We start from the raw sequence: 25,925 nt of genomic DNA on the forward strand, positions 1-25,925 counted from the left end.
CTACATGGAAACATGACTAAAAGATCACGTTTTGGACAAGACCACCCTCCATCTAGACCAGCTTTTTTGCAACTGATGTTTAGGTTCCCTATTTATGTGCAAATAGGCCATTTTCACTGTGATCTTGGTTGGTCTCCTCTAAAGATTGGATTTGTTTCATGAAATCTGTCTCAATATAATAAACTGGGACAATAATATTACATCTTAAACATTTCCTGGAAAAAGCCAACACAGCAGGAAGTATATAGGAACGTTATTCTTTCTATTACTAATGTTTCCTAATCTGTTCTTTTTGACTCCATCAGGAAAAAAGTGTACCTATGGGCACAAATGCAAGTACTACCACCCTGAGCGAGCGAACCAGCCTCTGAGGTCTGTGGCAGATGAGCTCCGTATAAGTGCTAAGCTGTCAGCTGTAAAGACAATGAGTGAAGGTGCTTTGGTTAAATGTGGAATTGGTCCATCTAATTGCAAGGCAGATGGGTCCATTGACACTAAACGTATAGCTCCCAAAAGACAGTCTGATCCAAGTATTCGTTCTGCAGGGATTGAGCCAGAACAGAGACTTTCAGCAGCCCGCAAGTCAGAGGCCAACTCTGTGCCATCACTCGTGTCTGCCTTGAGTGTTCCAACACTGCCACCTCCCAAGAGCCACGCTGTAAGTGCTTTGAACACTCGCTCAGCAAGTAGTCCAGTACCAGGATCATCACAATTCTCCCACCAGAAGTCCTCACTAGAACACATGGCAAGTGTACACTACCCACCAATTTTGGTGACCAACAGCCATGGCAATTCAGTGAGTTACACTGAGGATTATCCAAAATATGAGTCCCTTGGAGACCATGGTTATTACTCGATGCTTAGTGACTTTTCCAACCTTAGCATAAGTAGTATGCACAGCTCGGACTACTACCCCACTGAACAAGACCGGACAGGATTTTCCAGGAACTCCAGCCCATGTCCTGACAGCTGCATGAGCCACACTAGTAGCGATTCATACTCTTCTTACAGTGACCTCTATTTGGGGATCACAGAACAAGGTCCTGAGGAAACTATGAAGCCCCAAAGACCCCCACACAGTAGGCTGCAGCCATTTGTACATGGCTATCATGAAGCACTTACTCGAGTGCAGAGCTATGGACAGGAAGAACCCATGCAAAAGCCTCGTAAGCAGTCATTGTCACATTTGGCTCTTCATATTCAACATCCTCTAGTAGGAGCAAGGTCCAGTTGCCCAGGGGATTATCCAGCGCCGGAGAGTATGCATCCCACTGCCAATTCCCAGCCTGGCAGAGCTTTAGTGATGACCCGAATGGATAGCATTTCTGACTCTCGTCTTTATGAAAGTAACCCCATGCGGCAAAGGAGACCACCATTGTGCCGCGAGCAGCATGCCAGTTGGGACCCTTTACCATGCCCCACAGACTCTTATAGCTACCACTCATACCCACTGAGTAATAGTCTGATGCAGCCCTGCTATGAACCAGTGATGGTAAGGAGTATGCCAGAGAAGATGGAACAGCTCTGGAGGTCACCATACTGGCCACTTATGGCCAGCGAACCCAGAGAGCAACACATCATTCCTGAGCATCAGTATCAGACATACAAGAACTTGTCCAACATCTTTCCACCAGGGGTGGTGCTCTCGGTCATGGAGAAAAACCCCCACGTGACGGACGCACAGCAGCTTGCAGCTGTCATTGTGTCAAAGTTGAGATCTGGTCATCACCACTGTTAATTCCCACCTATATCGTCTGGACAATAGTATCTATTGATCAAGTTGCCTGAATAAAACCTGGCAGTGTTCTACACGTTTTTTTTTTTTTTTTTTTGCTTACTTGGATGACCTAGCTGATAGTTTTCCGCCACCAAGTAATCCACGTATTGGACACGACACACTTTTACCGTATTTATTTTCTTTTTTAAGCTACACTTTGTGATCTTTACAGCATTCCTGGAGGAGTGCATATTTTATTGTATAGATATATTTATCCCTGCTAAACCTGCATGACAGGTTAAACCTCAGTTCCTTGGGGGGTAAGGTCACTTGTTCCTATTCTTAATAAAGAGGATGGAAGGGTCGGTTCTGCTGCTCTGATGCTGGAGTTCCCAGCGCGTCATCAAAGCACATGAGATGCTTGCATTATGTTGTCTCTTCAGCTGTTCATAGAAGCACCGATTCATATTGTTAGCAATTATATTGCATGCCTCCTTGTGTACTTGCAGTTTGATTCAGTATAATGTGTGTAGAGATAGGTGTCTCTATCTGTGTATAGTTTTATCTTGACCTAGTGATTTACAGACAAATAGGGTGTCTTTGCTTGACTGCACAAAGACACTGAATTCCTGGCCACTTGGATCTGTTTGTACCGCACTACATCTTTTACAGACTTTATATGTACAGTAGGTATACGTTAGTCTTTTTGTTAGGTTCCTGCCATGACAAGTAGTCAGTCACCTGTCATACCTCCGTAATAGCCATATGCCTCTAAATGCCATCACTAAGTGAAGTGGTTTTGTGCTGGGAACATGAACTACGGCCTACTTCTTTTAAGGGGCCAAATTCAAATAATTTTTTAAAAGTTAGACTGAAATCCTACATGGAGAAATCCGAAATGTACTGATTTTAAACTGTAAAATCTTCACGTACTAGATACATATACAAGGCTCCAGCTCGTGGGCCAGCAGCCTTCAGCACTCCAACTGTTGTGGAACTACAGTTCTAGTAACTCTCCTCGAAGTGTATGGAGCATGCTGGGAGTTTTAGTTTCACAACCGCTGGAGTGTCAGAGGTTGCTCACCCTTGCTCTAGCTCTACGTCATGACCGTATCCACCACTGTGGAGAATTAGGTATGAATTAGGCTGGTTATTTTAGTCTATTTTAATAGACATGGCAGACTGCGGTTTGTATGTCGTCAGGAAAGGTGAGGAGAATGTCTCCTTGTAGAGCATCTCTTCTGACAATGAAGATGTAGTAGATGCATGGTGTTGTTTTTTTTTCTCTAAATATGATTTTCATGGTTGATCGTTTCTGAAATAGATTTGCAAATGTCAGTGGTGTTAGGTGTGAGTCACCAGAGAGAGACAGCCATCATTATGTGACCTTTCTATTCCTTAGCTTACGAGAGGTGTAACTCACGTTCCCACTTCTTTCCAGCAGGTACTGGATCCATTTAGAGAAATGGGTTTCGCTCTATTGGGAAAAGGATTAGATTTTGTTGAGAAGTAGTTGGAGAAAACAACACTGCGCATTCCTTGGCCGAGTGTTTTCTTGGTTGTCTTTTGCTGCACTCAGGTTTCTGACCCTTAGCACTAATTTATTTAATTTTTTTTTTTTTAAAGGAACCCGTTGTATAATGTTTTAAAGATGTTGAGGCCGCTCCCAGCCAGATCCTTGCGCTGTGGACTTTAGTCGGCTTCAGTTTTTTTTCATGAAAGTGTAGAAGGGCCACACTTAGAGCCCTTTGTTTCTTCATGAGAAGGTGATAACTGCCTACACGTTTCTTACTGTGAAACAAACGGAACGTCAGGCTGCCGTCAGGGTTTTCTCTGGCTTTCTGAGGAACGGGTCTTCGGCTGCTCTAAATATTGTTCATCCCACCACGGAGTCTAGGTGGCAGCACTTTATTGCCCATATTTCATTGCAACTTTGAAGTCAGGTAGAGCCAAAATGACCCAACTCTTTGAGAAGGCCACCTTCTTATCCAGACCAGATTTCAGTTCCACAACATATAGTGCATACTGGCCATCTCTATGAGAGAACCACCCTCTAGAAGACCACTTGCCAATGCAATTTGAGGGGGGTTGGTTGACACCATGAGGTTTCACCGTATTTTTTTTTTTAAACATTTACAGGCTGTAAGAAGTTCTACAAGGTGGTTGTGGTTTATAATCTTCTACCGTAGGCCGGCAGTAGTAGGATAGAGCCGCTCTACAGGCTTGTCTCTCCAGCAGCCAAACACAATGCAGCTTTGACTACTCAGATTGTAATTATTATAAATGACTTGATCCTCAACGGATGAGATTTTCTAAATAAATGTCAGCATTGGATTCAGACTGTGTGCAAGACATAGTGAATTATTTCTGCTGCAGAAATAGCCTGATATTCACAGCAAATACAGAGAGATATCTGTGATGGATAGGGCAGGCGTTTGCTGCAGAATCCATCGAAAATGCGCTGCATGGGCCCATGGCCTAAATATACGAACCCAGCTGTGCTGATAATGGATGTCAGCATGGATCAGAGTCTGTAGATTCTTGCACCAGGTCGTTTTTTGCTGTTATCCATAAAATCCAGCAGTCTGCATCTCTATCATCATCATCAGGTATTTTTTTTTTTTTTTTTGCAACTGTCCCATTCATGTTGAATAGCACTTGTGGAAATCCATGTATATTCGTCAGAAACAACCACATATACTTGTATAGATCTGATTTTCAGTCCTCAAAATTTTGAATATAACCTAAGGGCCCGTTCACACGGCTTAACTTCGGGCGGACACGGTGCCAAGTCTTGCTGCGGTGGTGTCTGCCTCCCATTGGTTCTGCCGTTCATAGTCCCTTCTTGGCACAGTGTGTGTGGACAGTCGCCGCTTGAAGCTGTCCATTCAATGAAGCTATGCCACTAGCGGGGTCCATCCGCAGTGCAGCGAAAAATCCACCGTGTGAACGTACTCTAAAAACAGCCGCATCAAGGGAGACTGATTAAAAAGGCTAGTATTACCCAATGGGTACTAACGTGTGTGTGTGTGCGCCCATTGCTGTACTCCCATATTGATTAGAGTAGCTGAGGGCACCTACCGCACCAGATTGTGAATTGCATTCACTATTTCTATCTTAACGCATTCAAATCCCAAACCAATGAGCAGTCTGATGTCCGGTTGGATTAAGGGCAGCCGAAAAACCCGCCTCACTTGACCAGAATGGACCTTTTGTTTGTTGATACAAATTGTATCTTTTTTTCTTGATTGTATAAAAAAATTAGGAAAACGTGTGTAAATATATAAATGTACATATATGACCTAAGAGAAAAAAAAAAAACGTATATACCGACAAAAAGTGCAGAATAGTTACAGCGATGGATTTTCACTGCTATGTCTGTGACACTATGTGTCACTTTGTTGTAGTCCATGGTGTGGAAGCCACTTCACTGCCATCGTGACTGCCGCCCTTTATGTGAGGTACCAGGAGTTACAGGAGCGGGCAGCAGTGAGGGGGTTAAATAACTCCTTTTATGACTGGGCAATGTAGTTTATAAAGAAACAAGACCTTTTCAAATTCACTTTATTAGAAGTAAATCTATATATATCTATAAATATCTCTGTACAGATGACGCACACATTACATACCTTGTCTTCTAGTCGTAAAGTGCCCTACTCCCCTGCCCACAGCGGAAGCAGCCATTTTGTAGGCCGCGTGCGGGTCCATGCAGCCTCTTCGTTAAATTCGTAGGCTGCATCTTCATGCTGCGATCAGTAAAATGGCTGCCTCCACTGCAGGTACACTTTAAATTGATTTTTATGTTCCTAAGTAGGAATCTTAGTATGGGCACTTGGTGTTTTGTAGTATTTTGTATAATGTGCACTGCAGAAAACAAAAAAAGCATAAGTCCCACTAAATGCTTGTGTGGCATTTGCTAATGTTTGTATTGTGAAACGTGCAGCGCTTGTAATTTTCTACTTTTCATGTGTTGTTTGCATGAGATGAAGTAAGTTTTTATTGTTCCGTACAGTAAGTTACTGACATTGTTAGGTCTGCATTGGGCCAGTCAGCAGGAGTTTAGTAGTCTCACATTTCACTCTAGTTCTTGACATTTTCTCGGTTGTAAGAAATGGTGAAGTGGATAAGCATCGAATGAGCTGAATTCTTTTTACTGGTTGTCGGGAGGATATTCAAGCTTTGATATAGACACTGGGGGTCATTTATCAAACTGGTGTAAAGTAGAAGTGGCTTGGTCGCCCACAGCAACCAATCAGATTTACACCTTTCATTTTCCAAAGGAGCTGTGAAAAATGAAAGGTGGAATTTGATTGGTTGCTATGGGCAACTAAGCCAGTTCTACTTTACACCAGTTTGATAAATGACCCCAACTGTGTTTCTATATGCCTTTTAACAGAACGTGCTAAGCTAAAGAACTGCGGTCCTCTAAAGTTTAGAAGTCACTACACTGAACGGCTATTTTCTTAGAGACGCCCATCTAGTAGCATGTTGGACCTTCAGAACTGCTGCTATTCATCTTGGCATAGATCACTTCCCATTCTGCAGCGATGCTCTAATTATGAAAAGGAACGTGTCTCTAATAAACTGGTCTTTCAGTGCAAATTAGTAATTGCTATAGGTGGTCCCTCTATTGGAGTTCTCCAAAACATGTCCTTTTGAGGTTCCTTGAGGACTGAATTTGAGAAACGCAAAACTGGAGCCAAGAGCCAGATCCAACATAGCTTTCACCTCTTAATATTTAAATCTGTTGATTGCAGTGGACACCCCATGTAAGGGTGCTGCTACACATTCAGGTTTTTTATGCCGTTTTTGAAGCCAAAACCAGGATTGGATTGAAAAAAAAAAGTGGAGACCTCATATATGCCCTAAATACTTTCTCACCTGTTATGACCCACACCTGATTTTTGGCTTCTAAGACTGCACCAAAAAGCCCGAATGTGTGGCAGTACCGCAATAGCAGCTGCTCCCAGGGTGATTCATAAACTGTTAATGGGTTTGGGCTTTGTGCACTGTGACCTCTGTTTCTGTAATGGAAGCCGCAGTGCAGTGCAGCGTTACTTTCTGTGGGTTATACTGGGGCTGAAGAATAGGGAACCACCAAATGCACTGCTGTATTGAGGCATGATTTGTAGGTGAAGGCACAGACAACACAGTGAATGTAATTGCTTTTAAGTAAGAAGATAACTATAAATGAGCTTTTTGATGACCACTTTATTTATTAGATGGGAAGGCTTGTACAATATATCTTCATTTTATTGAGATGTTTACATTCATTACTGTATGGGCATGACTTTAGACTCTTACTCTCCTCCTGTAAGCCTTCCTGACTCTGACCTCAGGACAATAATGTGTATATCGATACTTTGTCTCCCCCCTCAAACAAAGAGAGAAAGGACATCTCCTGGAGTCCTCTCCATTATGTGCATGTGCTCAGGCCCAACTGCCGGTCATGATTTGAGGACATCCCACAGAATAAATACCTGAGGTATACTTGGGAAATCCTGGAAACATGACCGGCAGGTGGGCCCTGAGGACCACTGTTCTAAGTAACAACAGCGGTGGAACAGGCATGAGTATACAAATTCGACTTTCTGTTCTGAGTCAGCGGCAGGTGTTCTGTACATGTATTACTGTACTTAATAGGCGGCCGGTTCCCTTTAATTCACATGTGGGTGAGTGTAGACGGTGGACGCAGTTTCATATTCTGAAAAAGCAGCTTAGAATTCTCTATACTAGGGATTCTCAACCTCCAGCTGTTGGCAAACTACAACTCCCTGCGTGACCTAATAGCTGTAGGCTGTCCAGGCATGCTGAGAGTTGTAGTTTTGCAAAAGCTGGAGGGCCGCAGGTTGGACATCGGCTGCATGAGATCCAGTAGTCGGGCTTTGCATTGCCCTGTTCATCCCACAATGCGGAATGTAAAATATCACTTTACCAGTTAATAAATTACTGCTCATTGGGGTGGAGTGTAATCTGAGTTAATCTGCTGCCTTAGCTTTCTCATTTATACCATTTCTACTAGCTGGAGTTAGATTTATTATTGCAGGTTTTCTTAGCCTGGATAAGTTGATAGACACCTGTACACCGCTCTACGGTTTCCTACCAGTCTGGTGACTAAAGTGTTACTGATGATTTTAGTGCAGCCAAATAATTGTTCCTATGGAAAACTGCGATTTTATATCTGTTTTTAACTGCCTCTTTCTTCACATGAAATGCCTGTTCACTAATATATATATATATATATATATATGTATTTAAACTGTTTAAGTTGGCTAAATCTGCTATTTTCAGAGCATGTCCACCAACCTGCAAATCTCCCATATGTAAGATGCATATTGTTACTGTGTTTTGTAAATAGGATTGTATATTTGACCATTTTGTTGCTATGGTTTCCTTTGTTGATGTTCCTGATAAAATGTGTCTAATGCACCCAGACTGTATGATGATATCAGTCAAGCCTGTACCGTGCTGCTCAGAACCACCCTGCGCAGTACTATTATGTGGACAGATGTTCCTTGAATTGTTTAATATGTCTGCATTTTTAGTAAAGAGACTTCTGTATTTTGGTTTTGTTATGTTGTAGATGAAAATAATGGGGGTAATTGTCTGAAAAAAGGAATGCATTGAGATCAGATTTGATAGGTCAGCAATCGGTCTGCAAAAAAAAGTGCCTGTAGGGTGTTGGAAAATGTCCTATTGGCAAACATAACATCTGGATGTGGCATTTTTTGCTGACAAAAAAAAGCCTCAATCGGCTCCAAAAAAACATTCATTTCAGTACCTTTTTATGTTTTTTACATGTGGGGAAAAAAAAGCAGCAGCATGCCCTATCTTGGGGCAGAATCAACGTGGAGTATCCCACTGAGCTCTTGGCTCCAGTTAAAAAATAAAAGCTAGTAATTGGCACACAGCTGCTTCAAAAACATCAAGCTGAAAATGTAGCTTTGTATTTAAGTTAATACCCATTAGTTAAAAAAAGTGAATAAAAAACACACACAAAACAAGTGCATTTATTTTTAAGCATAGAAAAAATGATTCTGCACTGTTTTTCAAAATCAGTTGTGAACTGGCCCACAGTGTTCATGAGGAGCGCGCTCCCTGCCTCCTCCCAACCCTTTAACTAGTTATTGACTGCACATACCAGTGGCTGAGGGACACAGTGTGAGATGTATTCCTCCCATGAATACAGCAGACTGCTAGTTATTGGTAGGTGCTATTAACCAAATTGGGGGGGGGCATAGTATGATGCTAAATTCACTTTAGTCGGACCTCCACAATCTGATACTGATGACCTAGCTGGGTACTACTGCAGATTAGCTCCCATTCAAATGAATAGGAGCAAAGCTTTAGTGTGCTGGAAACTACACAGTGGATGGAGCCTTCTGCTCCATACACAAGCTGTGTGTACCACCACCAATCTAATACTGATGATCTACAACAGCTGTAGCCTGGAGAACCCCTTTAAAGAATAATTTTATACATTTGAACACCATTGTAATTTTAACTGATCTCTTCTACATCTAAAGTAGTGCAGAGTAGCATTCACAGTTCTGCAGATGGCTACTGGAATAATGCAATGAATACAGATTACATCCAAAGTGAAGTCAGAAAATCGCTTATATTCAAGTACATGTCCATCTTTGCACACCACTTTCAAATGTCCACAATTTATAGTAAACGGGTCAGCTTGAGGAAAAGTAAGAGTACCCCATCAGATGGGATTAAATTTGGAGTAGTCGGCAAGCAGGACAGCATTTTCTATGTGACAGTCTAGCATTATATTACACATGTATACATTTGGATATTATTTATCATGTTTGTGGATATCTCAATCGCTTAGTGTAGCAAAAGGAAATCACTACTAGTGGCTTTAAAAAAAACAAAAAACTGTAAGGGTGTTCAAGTTTTTGAAGCCAAAAACACAAATTAACTGGAAAAAAAAAAAGTTATATCTGCCCTGATACTCTATTTATGATCCAAACTTTGTGCTGGCTTCCAAAACTGTATATAAAAAAAAAAGTGTGACCGTACTTTTAAGTCTCCAACAGACAAGTGTGTCTATTCACATAACCTACTCCAACAAAATGGAGGCTGCACAAAATAATTTAATGGATGTATACTGTTATAGAGGTACTCCCATCTGGACATGTAGGCTATAGCCACAGGATATGCCATAAATGTCCCATAGGTGTAAGTCTAGCTTGAGAATGGGGCCCCATCTTGCAGCCACGTACAATTCTCTAAGGATATGGACATGTGTCCTCCCATAAAAGTGAATGGAGATTGCTGAACAGGTTGAGGCCACCTCTTCATTCACCGCAGCAGTTTGCAGAGGCCTTGTTCTTGGGATGCAGGTCCTTTGTCAGCCTCCAGAAAAATAAATAAAGTATCTCTGTAATAAAATGCACTGCTAGCAGTCAATTATTGTAGAAACATTTCAGGCCAACATGGCTAAAACAGACAAACTATAATTAAAGGGTTCAGCTTGTATAAATTGGGGTTACAATGGACCCACTGATGCTCCCCCATACCAGTGCTTTCTGGTCCCTCTTAAAACACAGTAAACAGTTGCTCAGCCAATCTCTAGCTGTAGCAATGTCCGGCAGGTCCTGTGTGTTCAGATGAACCAGGAGGAGGAGTGGATGACTTTATGCTATTGTGACCTTTTACAATACATTAGGCAATGACCTCTGCACAACAAGAAGGGAACATGCCACACTCTAGGTTGGTGGAAGGTCTGAACGTCAAGCCTGAGAATCTCGAGACACTAGCGTCCTATATTTCTTAATGTCAAATCAAACATTTGAAGAAATAAAAATTTGAGATGCCTACTAACAAACCACAAGCATCGCAATCCTCACATCCTATAGCACACAGACCCTTTAATTTGAGTGTCGTGAAGCCATAACTTTCTCAGTAGTGCAGTGCACTGACAGAAGCATTCATAAGCTGCCATGTAAAAGATAATTAAGTTGTGAGCATTGAGTCATACAGGTAGAGACTAAAAAAAAACTGCCAATCGGTCATTACAGTTATGTTCCGGCAAACATCTCTACCATATTTTTCTTCAGTGTGCTAGAAGTTTTCAAGATTAGACAGATATGTTCATGGCCCCATAGTAATTGTGTGCTGGTTTTTTTCTTCACAGTTCAGTGTCCCCGATCAGAGATTCTCACCACAGGTCATATTCACATCCTTTTGGCAGATGAGACTAACCCATTCTACTGCTGGGGGAGAGAATTGGCTTCTAGTAGGATTAGGGAGTAGCTGGTTTAGGCCAATTTCACACCAGTTATTCCCATCAATTATTATGAGCCAATACCAGTAGTGAAGCCTACTCAGAGATCCGGTGTAGTGATCTGAGTTGCACCTATGCTGTGTTTTTGACCTGCACCTGGTTTTGGCTCACAATAACTGACCAAATAACTGAAGTGTGAACTCAGCCTAAAGCCTCATGCACACGAACGACCGTTGTGTGTTTTGCAATCCGCTAAACACAGATGGCGTCCTTGTGCGTTATATTTTTATTTGCGGAGCAACGGATGTGGACAGCACACTGAGTGCTGTCTGCATCTTTTGCGCCCCCATTGAAGTGAAGGGGTCCGCATCCAAGCCACAAATACTACGGCTCGGATGCGGACCAAAGCAACAGCTGTGTGCCTGATGCTTTACAGACAGCACAGAGCTTCAGATGTCCGCAGCGACTTTACTACATGCTCACATAGTGTGGAGATGGCCAGATGTAGTCCCAGCCTGTTCTTAAAGAACCAGAAATACAGTAATTGTAACGTTTCTATGTCCTGCAGTGCTAGGAATCCAAGCTCAGCCTACAAAATAGCTGCTTGCAATATGTGAAATGTACACATAGGTCATGTTCCTTAGAAGAAGACAAGCATCATATACATCTCTACAATCCTTTACCAGATGATGTGTTCTGGCCAGTACAGCACCAGAGTAGTTTTCCTCACGTACTGTACATCATTCTGCTCCTATGTCATGTCATTGATGTATTGATCTTCACAGTTATGACATTTATGTTCTATGGTCATAAATTTTACTTGTTTTCCTTTGGATGAAATGTTACAGCGTAATTGTAAGTTCAGTTTTTATTTTTTTTTTTAAACCTCTTTGGGTTTGGTTTTGTGAACCCAAATATAATGTAAGTCGTAATGACAAACATGGACGTTAATAAAAAAAAAAAAAGAAATAAAATACCATGCGAGTTTTTTTTATTGCATAAGGCAACAGTGCTGCAAAGCGTTCCCAATTCACATACAGATACGATTACTGGAGCAACCATCAACATGTCCCCTGCAAGGAGCAACTGCAGTTCTGCACCAAAAAAAAAAAAATGGATTCTGGTTGTCAGTGTTAACAAGGCTGCTCCTTGGTGAGAAATTAGGGGGGTCATTTATATCCGGCAGGATCTGGCACAGATTGGAAGTGGAAAGGTCCTTTGCGCCGCAATCTGCGACTTTTCCCCCCACTCACACCTGGTCTAAAAAAGTGGGCATTGAAGGGGCCAGTAGGCCAGTCTGATTTACCATTTTAGAAAATGGTCTAAATGTAAGACAGCTAGGAAGTTGTCTTACATATAGACGCGGCAGAGAATCCGCCAAAGTTATGTAGAGGCCAGCGCCTCTACATGACTTTGGCAGATCAACTCCAGCGCAGGGCCTTAAAGACTGGCATCTAAATGTGCCGCTAGGAGTCTAAAAGTGTGCTTTCTGCAAAATATGATAAAATATTGCGCAAATTTCAATTATAGTTTCTTCAATATATTTTAAACATCTCTCAAAAAAACAGGGCTGTGGAGTCAGTAAGCCAAAGTTCAGGCTCCTGTATTATCACAATCTGACTCCACCGGTATGTTAGTTACAATTTACTGTATTAAAATGATATCAGGGTTTTTCTCACCATCATGTTACTTAGAAAATTTCAGGAACTTCAGAAATTGTATTGCAATAAATACCTTTTATGTTCTAAATTCCTGTAAGTAAACATGCAATGCACTATGCATTTAAAGGGCATCTGTCAGCAGATTTATAGCTATGACACTGGCTGACCTGTACATGTGCACTTGGCAGCTGAAGGCATCTGTGTTGATCCCATGTTCATATGTCCTAGCATTGCTGAGAAAAATGACGTTTTAATATATGCAAATGAGCCTCTAGGAGCAACAGGGGTGTCGTCATTACACCTAGAGGCTCTGCTCTATCTGCAACTGCCTGCCATGTCCTCTCTACTTTGACTGACAGGGCCAGGCAGTGAAAACATTACACCTGCCTGGCACCATCAAAGTGCAGAGGGGTGGCATCTCTCTGAGATGACTGCAGCCAAGCCCAGCAGTAAACTTCCTCCTCTGGTCATCATTACTGAGCATGTACAGAACAGTTTTAGGCATTGTAACTAGGGATGAGCGAATAGACTTCGGATAAAAACATCCAAAGTCAATTCGCATAAAACTTAATTCTAATACCGTATGGAGTGAGCGCTCCGTACAGTTTTAGAATGTATTGGCTCCGATGAGCCGAAGTTATTACTTCGCAAGACTCGCAAAACTTTGCGTAATAACTTAATAAATTGATTTCTATTGTAAAAAAAAAAAAAAAAAAACATTTCCCGAACTCTGGTTCTGTTCCAAGGTACCACTTGGAACCAAACCAGAGTTTGGGAAATGGTTTTCTACTATAGAAATCAAATCGAGACTTCGCGAAGTAATAACTTTGACTCATCGGAGCCAATACATTCTAATACTGTACAGCACGCTCGCTCCGTACAGTATTCAGTTTTATACAATTACATCCCTAATTGTAATGAAGGGCCTTGGAGCAGCAAGGTACAAGTGAGAAAACTGGAGAGGTGGAAACCGATTACTACCACTGGAACACCCTGCTGACCCCTGTTTTTGATAAATAGGGGTCTTCTAGCAGATTTACGCCACACAACCGTAGGGCCAATTATCAGGAACAAACTACTACAAATGCTCGCTCCTGAAACTAGGTTCATGTAACTGTGCTGTGGATCACCTGATCGAGCTAAACACATTCACCGGGTAAGTTCATCCTTCATGCAGCACATTAAATCATTATTTCTGGGCAGCAGATTGTGCTGCCAAAAAACTATGAATCTGTGTGAGGACGAGCAATGGCAGTAGAGGAGATTGCTGCATGTAAATCCAGCTCTTCACCTCCACTGACAAGTAGGCAATTATTGAGAATGAACGGTCCCTTCCCGGTCATAGCCTGCTCAGTCTATGCATGTAAATGCACCTTTAGATTGATAGAACAAAATATATATAAACTTTTCAAAATTTCCATGAAAGTTAATAAATTACACAATATTAGCAACAGATAATATTTCTTTAAGCTGGAGTCGTAGTCAGGACTTTTCTACCAATTACACCCAAAACTAGCTCTGACTCCACAACCCTTTTTGAAGTCTTCAGATCGGATATGGACAAAAAAAATACGTTTGTGTGCATGAGCGCTTAATGAAGATATATTTTGGATTGGTTTCTTTGTTGCTCCTCATGGAATACAACCTCCATGAGGCACTGCAATTATATCTGAATACGACTCAATCTCACAGCCAATATACAGATTTGGCACTAGGAAAGTGTGCACCACACACGCTCTGTATTAAAAACCAAGTATAACTCTGAAGGTGTGGGGTGGAATTAAGCATAAAAATGAAACATTACCAAAAAAGAAAAAAAAAAAAAAGCCTTGGTGTAACAAAACAAATCTTGGCAAGTTCAATATGAAGGTTTTCACAAGTCATGTCACCGACCGGTTGGAATGAGTCTTTGCAGGTGAATACAGATCTTCAGAAGAGCCGCAGCCCGGCTTTAATGTGATTCAGTTCACGCTGGCTCCAGTACATCTTGTTGGCCGCAGTAGTGACAGCGGGAGAACTGCAGACATAGGAATACGTGTTTAGGAACGGACAACAGTGATCTGATAATGTGACAGAACAGACAGCTGTGTGGCAGCGATAGCATTCAGTGTGTTACCAGATTAAATTATTAGTTCCTTTTTTTGTAGCAACGCCATGGTAAGCCTTGTGAAATTCCGTTTTGGTCTTTGCACTGGTTTAGCTGTTCCAGGGCAGACTACACTTCACTTTCTGCCTGCTGAGAAATACGGTTTCACAGCACATGCACTTGTTAATGCAACTGCTGTGTTCACCAGTTGAATTAGGCAAGGAATGGTCACCCTCCATCCCTCTAGGGCAGCTGCCCACAAGTATAGGACATGATTAGGGAGCAACATCCCAGAATACATGGAGCAAAGTTTCACAACCCTCATCATCCCTAGAGGGACCTGGCAGTGTGCAGGAAAAAAATTAAAATGCAAATTGTGGATTGGCAGATCGTCAGCAATTAGCAAGTGACGGCGTATCCTAACAATATGCAATCACTGACTGTGGCTGGGACACCAGCAACCTACAGAGATACTCTGTCAGCAGCTGGATTTAACATGTACATAAACGTGCAAGTAAAGCACATTTTCAACCTTATGACGTATACACCGGGGAGAGCTCCTGATCTATACCTCCAGCAGAAGACTGCCACACAATGGAATACATTGGCCATAAACTACCATTGTTAATAAAAAATACTGAGCTTTTTTTTTTTTTTTTTTTACTGTATGGCATGGTACATTACCAGGTCGTTATGCTGCAAATAAAACAAGTAATGATAAAGCATAGTAGAGGCCAAAAGGACACGCTTTTGGCCTCTATTGGGTGAATGGAGGCCCATGGATGCGCTTAATGTGCATATATTGAGGTTCTCCAGGCACATGTTACGCCTACCATCACTAATGAGGTGAACAGAGCCCAATACAATTGCTCACACTACTGAATGTTATACATTTAGCCTATACTTGCTTCAAATTTACAGGAAGCGCAGAGAATATTGGCTTCCAAAAAAAACGTCTAGAACATGTCAGCAGATTTGTACCTATGAAACTAGCTGAGCTGTTACACGTGCACTTGGCAGATGAAGGCCTCTGTTGGTCCATGTTCATATGTGCCCGCATTGCTGGGAGAAAAATGATGTTTTAAACAAACCAATGAGCCTCTAGGAGCAACGGGGGCCATTACCATTGCACCTAGAGGCTCAGCTCTCTCTGCAACTGCCACACCCTCTGCACTTTGACAGGACCAGGCGTGAAGATGTTTTACTGCCTGGGCCTGTCAAAGTGGAGAGGGTGCGGCAGAGGGTGCCAAGTGCACATGCAACAGGTCAGCCAGTTTTATAGGTACAAATTTGCTGACACATTGTTTAAAGAGGACCTTTCACCGATCTGGACATTGTGAACTAAGTATCATGACATACAGCGGCGCCCAGGGATCTCACTGCACTTACTATTATCCCTGGGCGCCGCTCCGTTCTCCCGTTATGTCCTCCGGTATGTTCGGGGACTTGGTTATAGTAGGCGGAGTCTGCCCTTGTTCTGCTGGGCGTCTCCTTCACCCAGGCTGTAGCGCTGGCCAATTGATTTTGCATACGTTGTTAACCCTTTAGGTGTTGCACAAGAGTTATTGGCAAATAGGGAGGAAATTTGAGAATTTCATTTTTTTTGTCTAATTTTTCATTTTAACCCATTTTTTCCACTAACAAACCAAGGGTTAACAGCCAAACAAGACTGTATCTTTATTGCCCTGACTCTGCCATTTACAGAAACACCCAATATGTGGCCGTAAACTACTGTACGGCCACACAGTGGGGCGTAGAGTGAAAGGTGCGCCGTTTGGTTTTTGGAAGGCTGATTTTTATGGACTGGTTTATTTACACCATGTCCCATTTGAAGCCCCCTGATGCACCCCTAGAGGAGAAACTCCCTAAAAGTGACCCCATCTAAGAAACTACACCCCTCAAGGTATTCAAAACTGATTTTACAAACTTTGTTAACCCTTTAGGTGTTGCACAAGATTTAATGGAAACTAGAGATACAATTTCAAAATTTCACTTTTTTGGCATTTTCCATTTTAATATTTTTTTCCAGTTACAAAGCAAGGGTTAACAGCCAAACAAAACTCATTATTTATGGCCCTAATTCTGTAGTTTACAGAAACACCCCATATGTGGCCGTAAACAGCTGTACGGGCACACGGCAGGGCGCAGAAGGAAAGGAATGCCATACGGTTTTTGGAAGGCAGGTTTTGCTGGACAGTTTTTTTTTTTACACCATGTCCCATTTGAAGCCCCCCTGATGCACCCCTAGAGTAGAAACTCCATAAAAGTGACCACATTTTAGAAACTTCGGGATAGGTTGGCAGTTTTGTTGGTACTAGTTTAGGGTACATATGATTTTTGGTTGCTCTATATTACACTTTTTGTGCGGCAAGGTAACAAGAAATAGCTTTTTTGGCACCGTTTTTTTTTTTGTTATTTACAACATTCATCTGACAGGTTAGATCATGTGGTAATTTTATAGAGCAGGTTGTCACGGACGAGGCAATACCTAATATGTATACAATTTTTTTTATTTATGTAAGTTTTACACAATGATTTCATTTTTAAAACAAAAAAAATGTTTTAGTGTCTCCATAGTCTAAGAGCCATAGTTTTTTCAGTTTTTGGGCGATTATCTTAAGTAGGGTCTCATTTTTTTGAGGGATGAGATGACGGTTTGATTGGCATCTATTTTGGGGTGCATATGACTTTTTGATTGCTTGCTATTACACTTTTTGTGACGTAAGATGACAAAAAATGGCTTTTTTTACACCGTTTTTATTTTTATTTTTTTACGGTGGTCATCTGAGGGGTTAGATCATGTGATATTTTTATAGAGCCGGGCGATACGGACGCGGCGATACCTAATATGTATACTTTTTTTTTATTTATGTAAGTTTTACACAATGATTTCATTTTTGAAACAAAAAAAAAATCATGATTTAGTGTTTCCATAGTCTAAGAGCCATAGTTTTTTCAGTTTTTGGGCGATTATCTTGGGTATGGTATGATTTTTGCGGGATGAGATGACGGTTTGATTGTTACAATTTTGGCGTACATGCGACTTTTTTGATCACTTTTATTACCTTTTTTGGGAAGTAAGGTGGGCAAAATTTCAATTTCATCATAGTTTTTTATTTTTTATTTTTATGGTGTTCACCGTTCGGGTAAAGTAACATGACCGTTTTATAGATCAGGTCGTTACGGACGCGGCGATACCAAACATGTGTAGGGAATTTTATTTTTTTCATTTTTTATCAGTGATAAATGTGTTTTTTGATTTTTACTTTTTTTTTTCACTTTTATTCACTTTTTTTGACCCAGACCCACTTGGTTCTTGAAGATCCAGTGGGTCTGATGTCTGTATAATACAGTACAGTACAATATATATTGTACTGCACTGTATTTTACTTACACTGAACAGATCTATGCTTTTAGCACAGATCTGTTCAGCACCATGGACAGCAGGACGCCTGAGAGGCGTCCTGTTGCCATGGGAACCTTCCCCGTCTGCTCAGTACTGCTCAGAACTTCGCAGACGGGGAAGGGTAAGGAGGGGATCTCTCGGGGGGCTGTCTGGGGGCTCTCTCCCTCTCCATCAGGGGGCTGGAAAGGCACAGCAGCCCCCCGATGGGAGAGGGAGGGAGCTCCCTGCGCTGTTAACCTTTTCCATACAGCGGTCCGTACGGACCGCTGTATGGGAAGGGTTAAACGGCTGACATCGCATCGCAGATGTCAGCCGTTTATACCAGGGTGCCAGCAATGTGCTGGCACCCTGGTATACCCACTAGAAACCAACGATTATACAAGGGGAGGCGGGCGGGGGATCGCGATCCCGCCTGCAACCCTCCCCCTGCACCTCCCGCCACCATAAAATCATTCGGGGGTGCAGGGGGGGGGGGGTGAATAAAATGTTTTTTTAGGCATATAAAGTTTCTGATCCCCCGCGGTCAGGGACCGCGGGGACCAGAAACTGCAGAAATCGCAGCAAACCGCAGGTCTGAATTGACCTGCGGTTTGCCGCGATCGCCGACATGGGGGGGTCACGGGACCCCCCCGCGCATTTAGCCTAGGTGCCTGCTCAATGATTTGAGCAGGCACCGGGTTCCGATCACTGCCAGCCGCACGGCAGTGATCGAAAATACACAGGGCGTACATGTACGCCCTGTGTCCTTAAGTACCAGGGCACAAGGGCGTACCTGTACGCCCTATGTCCTTAAGAGGTTAAGGCCTCATGCACAGGACCGTATTGGTCCGCATGAGAACCACAGTATTTGTGACTTAGACGCAGACCCATTCACTTCAATGGGGCCGAAAAAAAGATGCAGACAGCACTCCTGTGTGCTTTCCGCATCCGTTGCTCCGTTCCGTGGTCCGCAAAAAGAAATATAACCTGTCCTATTCTTGTCCGTTTTGCGGACAAGAATAGGCAGTTATATTAATGGCTGTCCGTGCCGTTCCACAAATTGTGGAAAGCAAACGGATGCCATCCGTGTTTTGCGGATCCGCAATTTGTGGACCGCAAAACACACAACGGTCGTGTGCATGAGGCCTAAGGCTGACTTTGGCATCAGCTCAAAGATCCGTAACTTACTGCTAACACTTAAAAAGGGCAATTAAAAACCCACTGAACATACCAGACCCTTCGGGCTGTATTACATTAAAAGATCAGACAATTGTCGGGAAGAAAGTGTTCCTTCCCAGCAATCGCCTGCTCGCTAGTGGAGGAGAACGCTGCTATTACATGCAGAAATCTCCTCCACTGTATGGGGAGGGGTGATCGCTAATGCCATCGCTCGTCCCCATAATGACCAGTTAGCAGATAGTGATTAGACAGCATGATCTGCCGCTGGCAAACTATTTTTAAGCCTGCTTGACAATCTGGCAATCATCGCTAACAAAAGGTTTCTACGAACGCTTGTCAGTGATGATCTGGCCGACAATCAGCCAGTGTAATACTCCTGTATTTTTTCTTCTTTCCCCTTTTGGTGTGAACTGCCTGTGTGCCAGCCTCTGCTGCATATCTGTGGTCAGGTAGCATTAAAGGGGTATTCCCATGGCACCTTTTCATACTTATCTGCTGCCAGCGCGCCGTTCACTTCCTGCATTCTGGCTGGGGGCAGGCTTCATCTTGATTGACGTCTTCTCCCGGCTGGGCCGCGTGCTGGGCTGAATGCACACGTCACCGCGCATGTGCCATGGTGAGTTATCCCTGGCCAGTACAGTACAGAGCTGGCGTGCGTGGCTCTGTACTATTCTGGCCAGGAAGAAGTCACCATGGCGCATGCAAGGCGGCGTGCGTGTTCAGAACAGCAAGCGGCCCGGCCGGGAGAAAAGGAGTCTTCTGCGCAAGTGCGGCCACAGGGATTCTGGAGAAGAGCGGTGGCCGTAACCAGGGGAGACCGAATGACAACAATGAGGTAAGTGGGGAGGAATTTTCTCCTAAAGGGTGGGAATTGGTTAATCAAATATATTTACAAAATTGATCACTATCAAATGATTAAAAGATTTAACAGTGATCATTATGATGGGAATACCCCTTTAAAGATTGAGTTCTGCTACATCTGTAAATGTCTGGAAAAAGGAGGGAAGCTGGTTACATCATCGGCATATGAGGACAATAAAAAAACCTCAGAACGACCAAATTTCCCCTTATTTAGCCACAGTGTGTTAAACATAGTATAAAAAAAAAGGACTTCTAATAATTCCTGCTCACCTGATTGGAATGCTCCGGGACTCAGAGTCCTGCTGTTCTAGCACAGACATCATAGAATAACTGTCAATCAAGAGGCAGCCAGGGTCTTCCGTCTGCCCAGGGACTACTCCTAGTGGATACTCGCCCCACTTCACAAATTCTGTAATAAAACAGAGGAATGCAGTCCTTATGACATACAGTAAGGATAATTAGAAGGTCTCAATCCTGTAGAAATATATTTAAATAGTCTGATGCCAATTATAAAAAATCCAATGCTTATAGTGCAGGTAAAGCCACTGAGGCCATTGACAGATCAGATCAAGCAATATAATCAGCTCTGCCACCAGATTTCAAAAACAAACTGCATACATTATTAAACAGATGTCACCGAAGTGAACAGAGAGCGCCACGCATGCACAACCACCTTTCCAGTCACTCCTCGACAACAGGTCCCGTTCTTGAGACAGGAGTGGGTCCCAAAGATGGAACTCACACCTATCAGACATTGGCATATTCTGTGTATATGCCATAAATGTGCCAGACAGGATTACCCCTTTAACCACTTCCAGACCGGGCCATTTACCACCTTCCTGACCAGGCCTAATTTTGCAAATCTGACATGAGTCACTTTATGTGGTAATAACTTTGGAACGCTTTTACTTATCTAAGCCATTCAGAGAATGTTTTCTCGTGACACATTGTACTTCATGTTAATGGTAAATTTGAGTCAATACGTTTTATCTTTATTTATCAAAAAATAAATCCAAAAGTTAACGAAAATTTGAAAAAAATTCAGTTTTTTATATTTGAATCTCTCTGCTTTTAAGACAGTGATATCTCATAAAATACTCATTAACTCACCATATGTCTACTTTATGTTGGAATCATTTTGGTAATGTTATTTTATTTTTTTAGGACATTAGAAGGTTTAGAATTTTAAGAATATTTCCAAAATCAACTTTAACCACCTCAGCCCCCAGTGCTTAAACACCCTGAAAGACCAGGCCACTTTTTACACTTCTGACCTACACTACTTTCACCGTTTATTGCTCGGTCATGCAACTTACCACCCAAATGAATTTTACCTCCTTTTCTTCTCACTAATAGAGCTTTCATTTGGTGGTATTTCATTGCTGCTGACATTTTTACTTTTTTTGTTATTAATCGAAATTTAACGTTTTTTTTTGCAAAAAAATGACATTTTTCACTTTCAGTTGTAAAATTTTGCAAAAAAAAACGACATCCATATAGAAATTTTGCTCTAAATTTATAGTTCTACATGTCTTTGATAAAAAAAAAATGTTTGGGTAAAAAAAAAATGGTTTGGGTAAAAGTTATAGCGTTTACAAACTATGGTACAAAAATGTGAATTTCCGCTTTTTGAAGCAGCTCTGACTTTCTGAGCACCTGTCATGTTTCCTGAGGTTCTACAATGCCCAGACAGTACAAACACCCCACAAATGACCCCATTTCTGAAAGTACACACCCTAAGGTATTCGCTGATGGGCATAGTGAGTTCATAGAACTTTTTATTTTTTGTCACAAGTTAGCGGAAAATGATGATTTTTTTTTTTTTTTTTTTTTTTCCTTACAAAGTCTCATATTCCACTAACTTGTGACAAAAAATAAAAACTTCTATGAACTCACTATGCCCATCAGCGAATACCTTGGGGTCTCTTCTTTCCAAAATGGGGTCACTTGTGGGGTAGTTATACTGCCCTGGCATTCTAGGGGCCCAAATGTGTGGTAAGGAGTTTGAAATCAAATTCTGTAAAAAATGACCTGTGAAATCCGAAAGGTGCTCTTTGGAATATGGGCCCCTTTGCCCACCTAGGCTGCAAAAAAGTGTCACACATCTGGTATCTCCGTACTCAGGAGAAGGTGGGGAATGTGTTTTGGGGTGTCATTTTATATATACCCATGCTGGGTGAGAGAAATATCTTGGCAAAAGACAACTTTTCCCATTTTTTTATACAAAGTTGGCATTTGACCAAGATATTTCTCTCACCCAGCATGGGTATATGTAAAATGACACCCCAAAACACATTCCCCAACTTCTCCTGAGTACGGCGATACCAGATGTGTGACACTTTTTTGCAGCCTAGATGCGCAAAGGTGCCCAAATTCCTTTTAGGAGGGCATTTTTAGACATTTGGATACCAGACTTCTTCTCACGCTTTGGGGCCCCTAGAATGCCAGGGCAGTATAAATACCCCACATGTGACCCCATTTTGGAAAGAAGACACCCCAAGGTATTCAATGAGGGGCATGGCGAGTTCATAGAAATTTTTTTTTTTTGGCACAAGTTAGCGGAAATTGATATTTTTAATTTTTTTCTCACAAAGTCTCCCGTTCCGCTAACTTGGGACAAAAATTTCAATCTTTCATGGACTCAATATGCCCCTCACGGAATACCTGGGGGTGTCTTCTTTCCGAAATGGGGTCACATGTGGGGTATTTATACTGCCCTGGCATTCTAGGGGCCCTAAAGCGTGAGAAGAAGTCTGGAATATAAATGTCTAAAAAATTTTACGCATTTGGATTCCGTGAGGGGTATGGTGAGTTCATGTGAGATTTTATTTTTTGACACAAGTTAGTGGAATATGAGACTTTGTAAGAAAAAAAAAAAAAAAATTCTGCTAACTTGGGCCAAAAAAATATCTGAATGGAGCCTTACAGAGGGGTGATCAATGACAGGGGGGGTGATCAATGACAGGGGGGGTGATCAATGACAGGGGGGTGATCAATGACAGGGGGGTGATCAGGGAGTCTATATGGGGTGATAACCACAGTCATTGATCACGCCCGTGTAAGGCTTCATTCAGACGTCCGGATGCGTTTTGCGGATCCGATCCATCTATCAGTGCATCCGTAAAAATCATGCGGACATCTGAATGGAGCTTTACAGGGGGGTAATCAATGACAGGGGGGTGATCAATGACAGGGGGGTGATCAGGGAGTCTATATGGGGTGATCACCACAGTCATTGATCATGCCCCTGTAAGGCTTCATTCAGACGTCCGGATGCGTTTTGCGGATCCGATCCATCTATCAGTGCATCCGTAAAAATCATGCGGACATCTGAATGGAGCTTTACAGGGGGGTAATCAATGAGAGGGGGGTGATCAGGGAGTCTATATGGGGTGATCACCACAGTCATTGATCATGCCCCTGTAAGGCTTCATTCAGACGTCCGGATGCGTTTTGCGGATCGGATCCATCTATCAGTGCATCCGTAAAAATCATGCGGACATCTGAATGGAGCTTTACAGGGGGGTAATCAATGACAGGGGGGTGATCACCACAGTCATTGATCATGCCCCTGTAAGGCTTCATTCAGACGACCGGATGCGTTTTGCGGATCCGATCCATGTATCAGTGCATCCGTAAAAATCATGCGGACATCTGAATGGAGCTTTACAGGGGGGTGATCAGGGAGTCTATATGGGGTGATAACCACAGTCATTGATCATGCCCCTGTAAGGCTTCATTCAGACGTCCGGATGCGTTTTGCGGATCCGATCCATCTATCAGTGCATCCGTAAAAATCATGCGGACATCTGAATGGAGCTTTACAGGGGGGTAATCAATGACAGGGGGGTAATCAATGACAGGGGGGTGATCAGGGAGTCTATATGGGGTGATCACCACAGTCATTGATCATGCCCCTGTAAGGCTTCATTCAGACGTCCGGATGCGTTTTGCGGATCCGATCCATCTATCAGTGCATCCGTAAAAATCATGCGGACATCTGAATGGAGCTTTACAGGGGGGTGATCAATGACAGGGGGGTGATCACCACAGTCATTGATCATGCCCCTGTAAGGCTTCATTCAGACGACCGGATGCGTTTTGCGGATCCGATCCATGTATCAGTGCATCCGTAAAAATCATGCGGACATCTGAATGGAGCTTTACAGGGGGGTAATCAATGACAGGGGGGTAATCAATGACAGGGGGGTGATCAGGGAGTCTATATGGGGTGATCACCACAGTCATTGATCATGCCCCTGTAAGGCTTCATTCAGACGTCCGGATGCGTTTTGCGGATCCGATCCATCTATCAGTGGATCCGTAAAAATCATGCGGACGTCTGAATGGAGCTTTACAGGGGGTTGATCAATGACAGGGGGGTAATCAATGACAGGGGGGTGATCAGGGAGTCTATATGGGGTGATCAGGGGTGATTAGGGGTGATCAGGGGCTAATAAGGGGTTAATAAGTGATGGGGGGGGGGGTGTAGTGTAGTGTAGTGGTGCTTGGTGCTACTTTACTGAGCTACCTGTGTCCTCTGGTGGTCGATCCAAACAAATGGGACCACCAGAGGACCAGGTAGCAGGTATATTAGACGCTGTTATCAAAACAGCGTCTAATATACCTGTTAGGGGTTAAAAAAAACACATCTCCAGCCTGCCAGCGAACGATCGCCGCTGGCAGGCTGGAGATCAACTCTCTTACCTTCCGTTCCTGTGAGCGCGCGCGCCTGTGTGCGCGCGTTCACAGGAAATCTCGCGTCTCGCGAGATGACGCGTATATGCGTGACTGTGCGCAGCGCTGCCACCTCCGGAACGCGATCCTGCGTTAGGCGGTCCGGAGGTGGTTAAGGACCAGTTCAGTTCTGAAGTCACTTTGAGTAGCTTACATAATAGAAACCACCCACAAAATGACCCCATTTTAGAAACTACACCCCTCAAACTATTCAAAACCGGTTGTAGAAATGTTGTTAACCCTTTAACTATTCCACAGGAATTAAAGCAAAAAATAGATATGTAATTTCAAAATTTCACTTTTTTGCAGATTTCCCATTTTAATCAATTTCTTCCTGTAATACACCAAGGGTTAACAAAACAAACCTCAATATTTATTACCCTGATTCTGCAGTTTGCAGAAACACTCCATATCAGTGCTCCAGACAAAAAAAAATGACCAGGAGCCATTGGCTCCTAAACTAAAAAATTTAGGAGCCAAATTACATTTTTTAGTTGCCAAATTTAAAATGCATATAATAAAAAAAAAAAGGACTTTGAGAAGATGAGACGCAGGTCACAGTAGTGAGCCAGCACTACATATAGGAGAAAACAGCACCACATACCTCTCACATCCAGGGACATCTTGCGTGGTTTAGAGGTTTTTTTTTTCTGTTATGGCCTTCACCGAGTGGAAATATTTGTTAATATTTTAATAGCTCACACTTTGAGACGTGGCGATATGTAATATGTTTATTCTTTATTGTTTGTAAATTTTATATGTAAAACTGGGAAGGGGGCCATTTAAATTTTTAGTATTTTGGTGTTTTTTTTTTACTTTTTATTTAATAACCATTTCTTCCCTTAGGGACTAGAACCTGGATCTTTTCATCCCTTGTGCTATTCACCCTGATAGAGATCTATCAGGGTGAACAGGATCTCGCACATCTCCCTGCTGCCCTGGGCTCTGTGCACACAGCAGCAGGGAGCTGAACATGGCAGCCAGGACTTCAGTAGCATCCTGGCTGCCATGGTAACGATCTGAGCCCCAGCAGTGTAATCTGCCACTGCGACCAATGAAGG

The 25,925-nt window shown here is 42.7% G+C and overlaps 2 protein-coding genes across 2 annotated transcripts in view; one reads left to right on the plus strand and one right to left on the minus strand.

Annotated features, from left to right (window-relative positions):
• The window catches only part of ZC3H12B (zinc finger CCCH-type containing 12B), a 101,985-nt gene extending 97,841 nt beyond the window's left edge, over positions 1-4,144 (plus strand). Inside the window, exon 6 of the mRNA XM_040406475.1 lies at positions 306-4,144. Coding sequence (XP_040262409.1) covers positions 306-1,738 — 1,433 coding nt within the window. The 3' untranslated portion in view covers positions 1,739-4,144. The remainder of the gene's footprint in view (positions 1-305) is intronic.
• Positions 4,145-13,247: 9,103 nt separating this feature from the next.
• LAS1L (LAS1 like ribosome biogenesis factor) overlaps positions 13,248-25,925 on the minus strand; it is a 73,441-nt gene continuing 60,763 nt past the window's right edge. Inside the window, exons 12-13 of the mRNA XM_040406476.1 lie at positions 20,398-20,536; positions 13,248-14,633 (exon numbers count right to left, since the gene is read on the minus strand). Of these exons, the coding sequence (XP_040262410.1) occupies positions 14,546-14,633; positions 20,398-20,536 (227 nt within the window). The 3' untranslated portion in view covers positions 13,248-14,545. The remainder of the gene's footprint in view (positions 14,634-20,397; positions 20,537-25,925) is intronic.

This window comes from Bufo bufo, chromosome 8, assembly GCF_905171765.1.
Source record: "Bufo bufo chromosome 8, aBufBuf1.1, whole genome shotgun sequence".
In the NCBI taxonomy this organism is placed as follows: domain Eukaryota; kingdom Metazoa; phylum Chordata; class Amphibia; order Anura; family Bufonidae; genus Bufo; species Bufo bufo.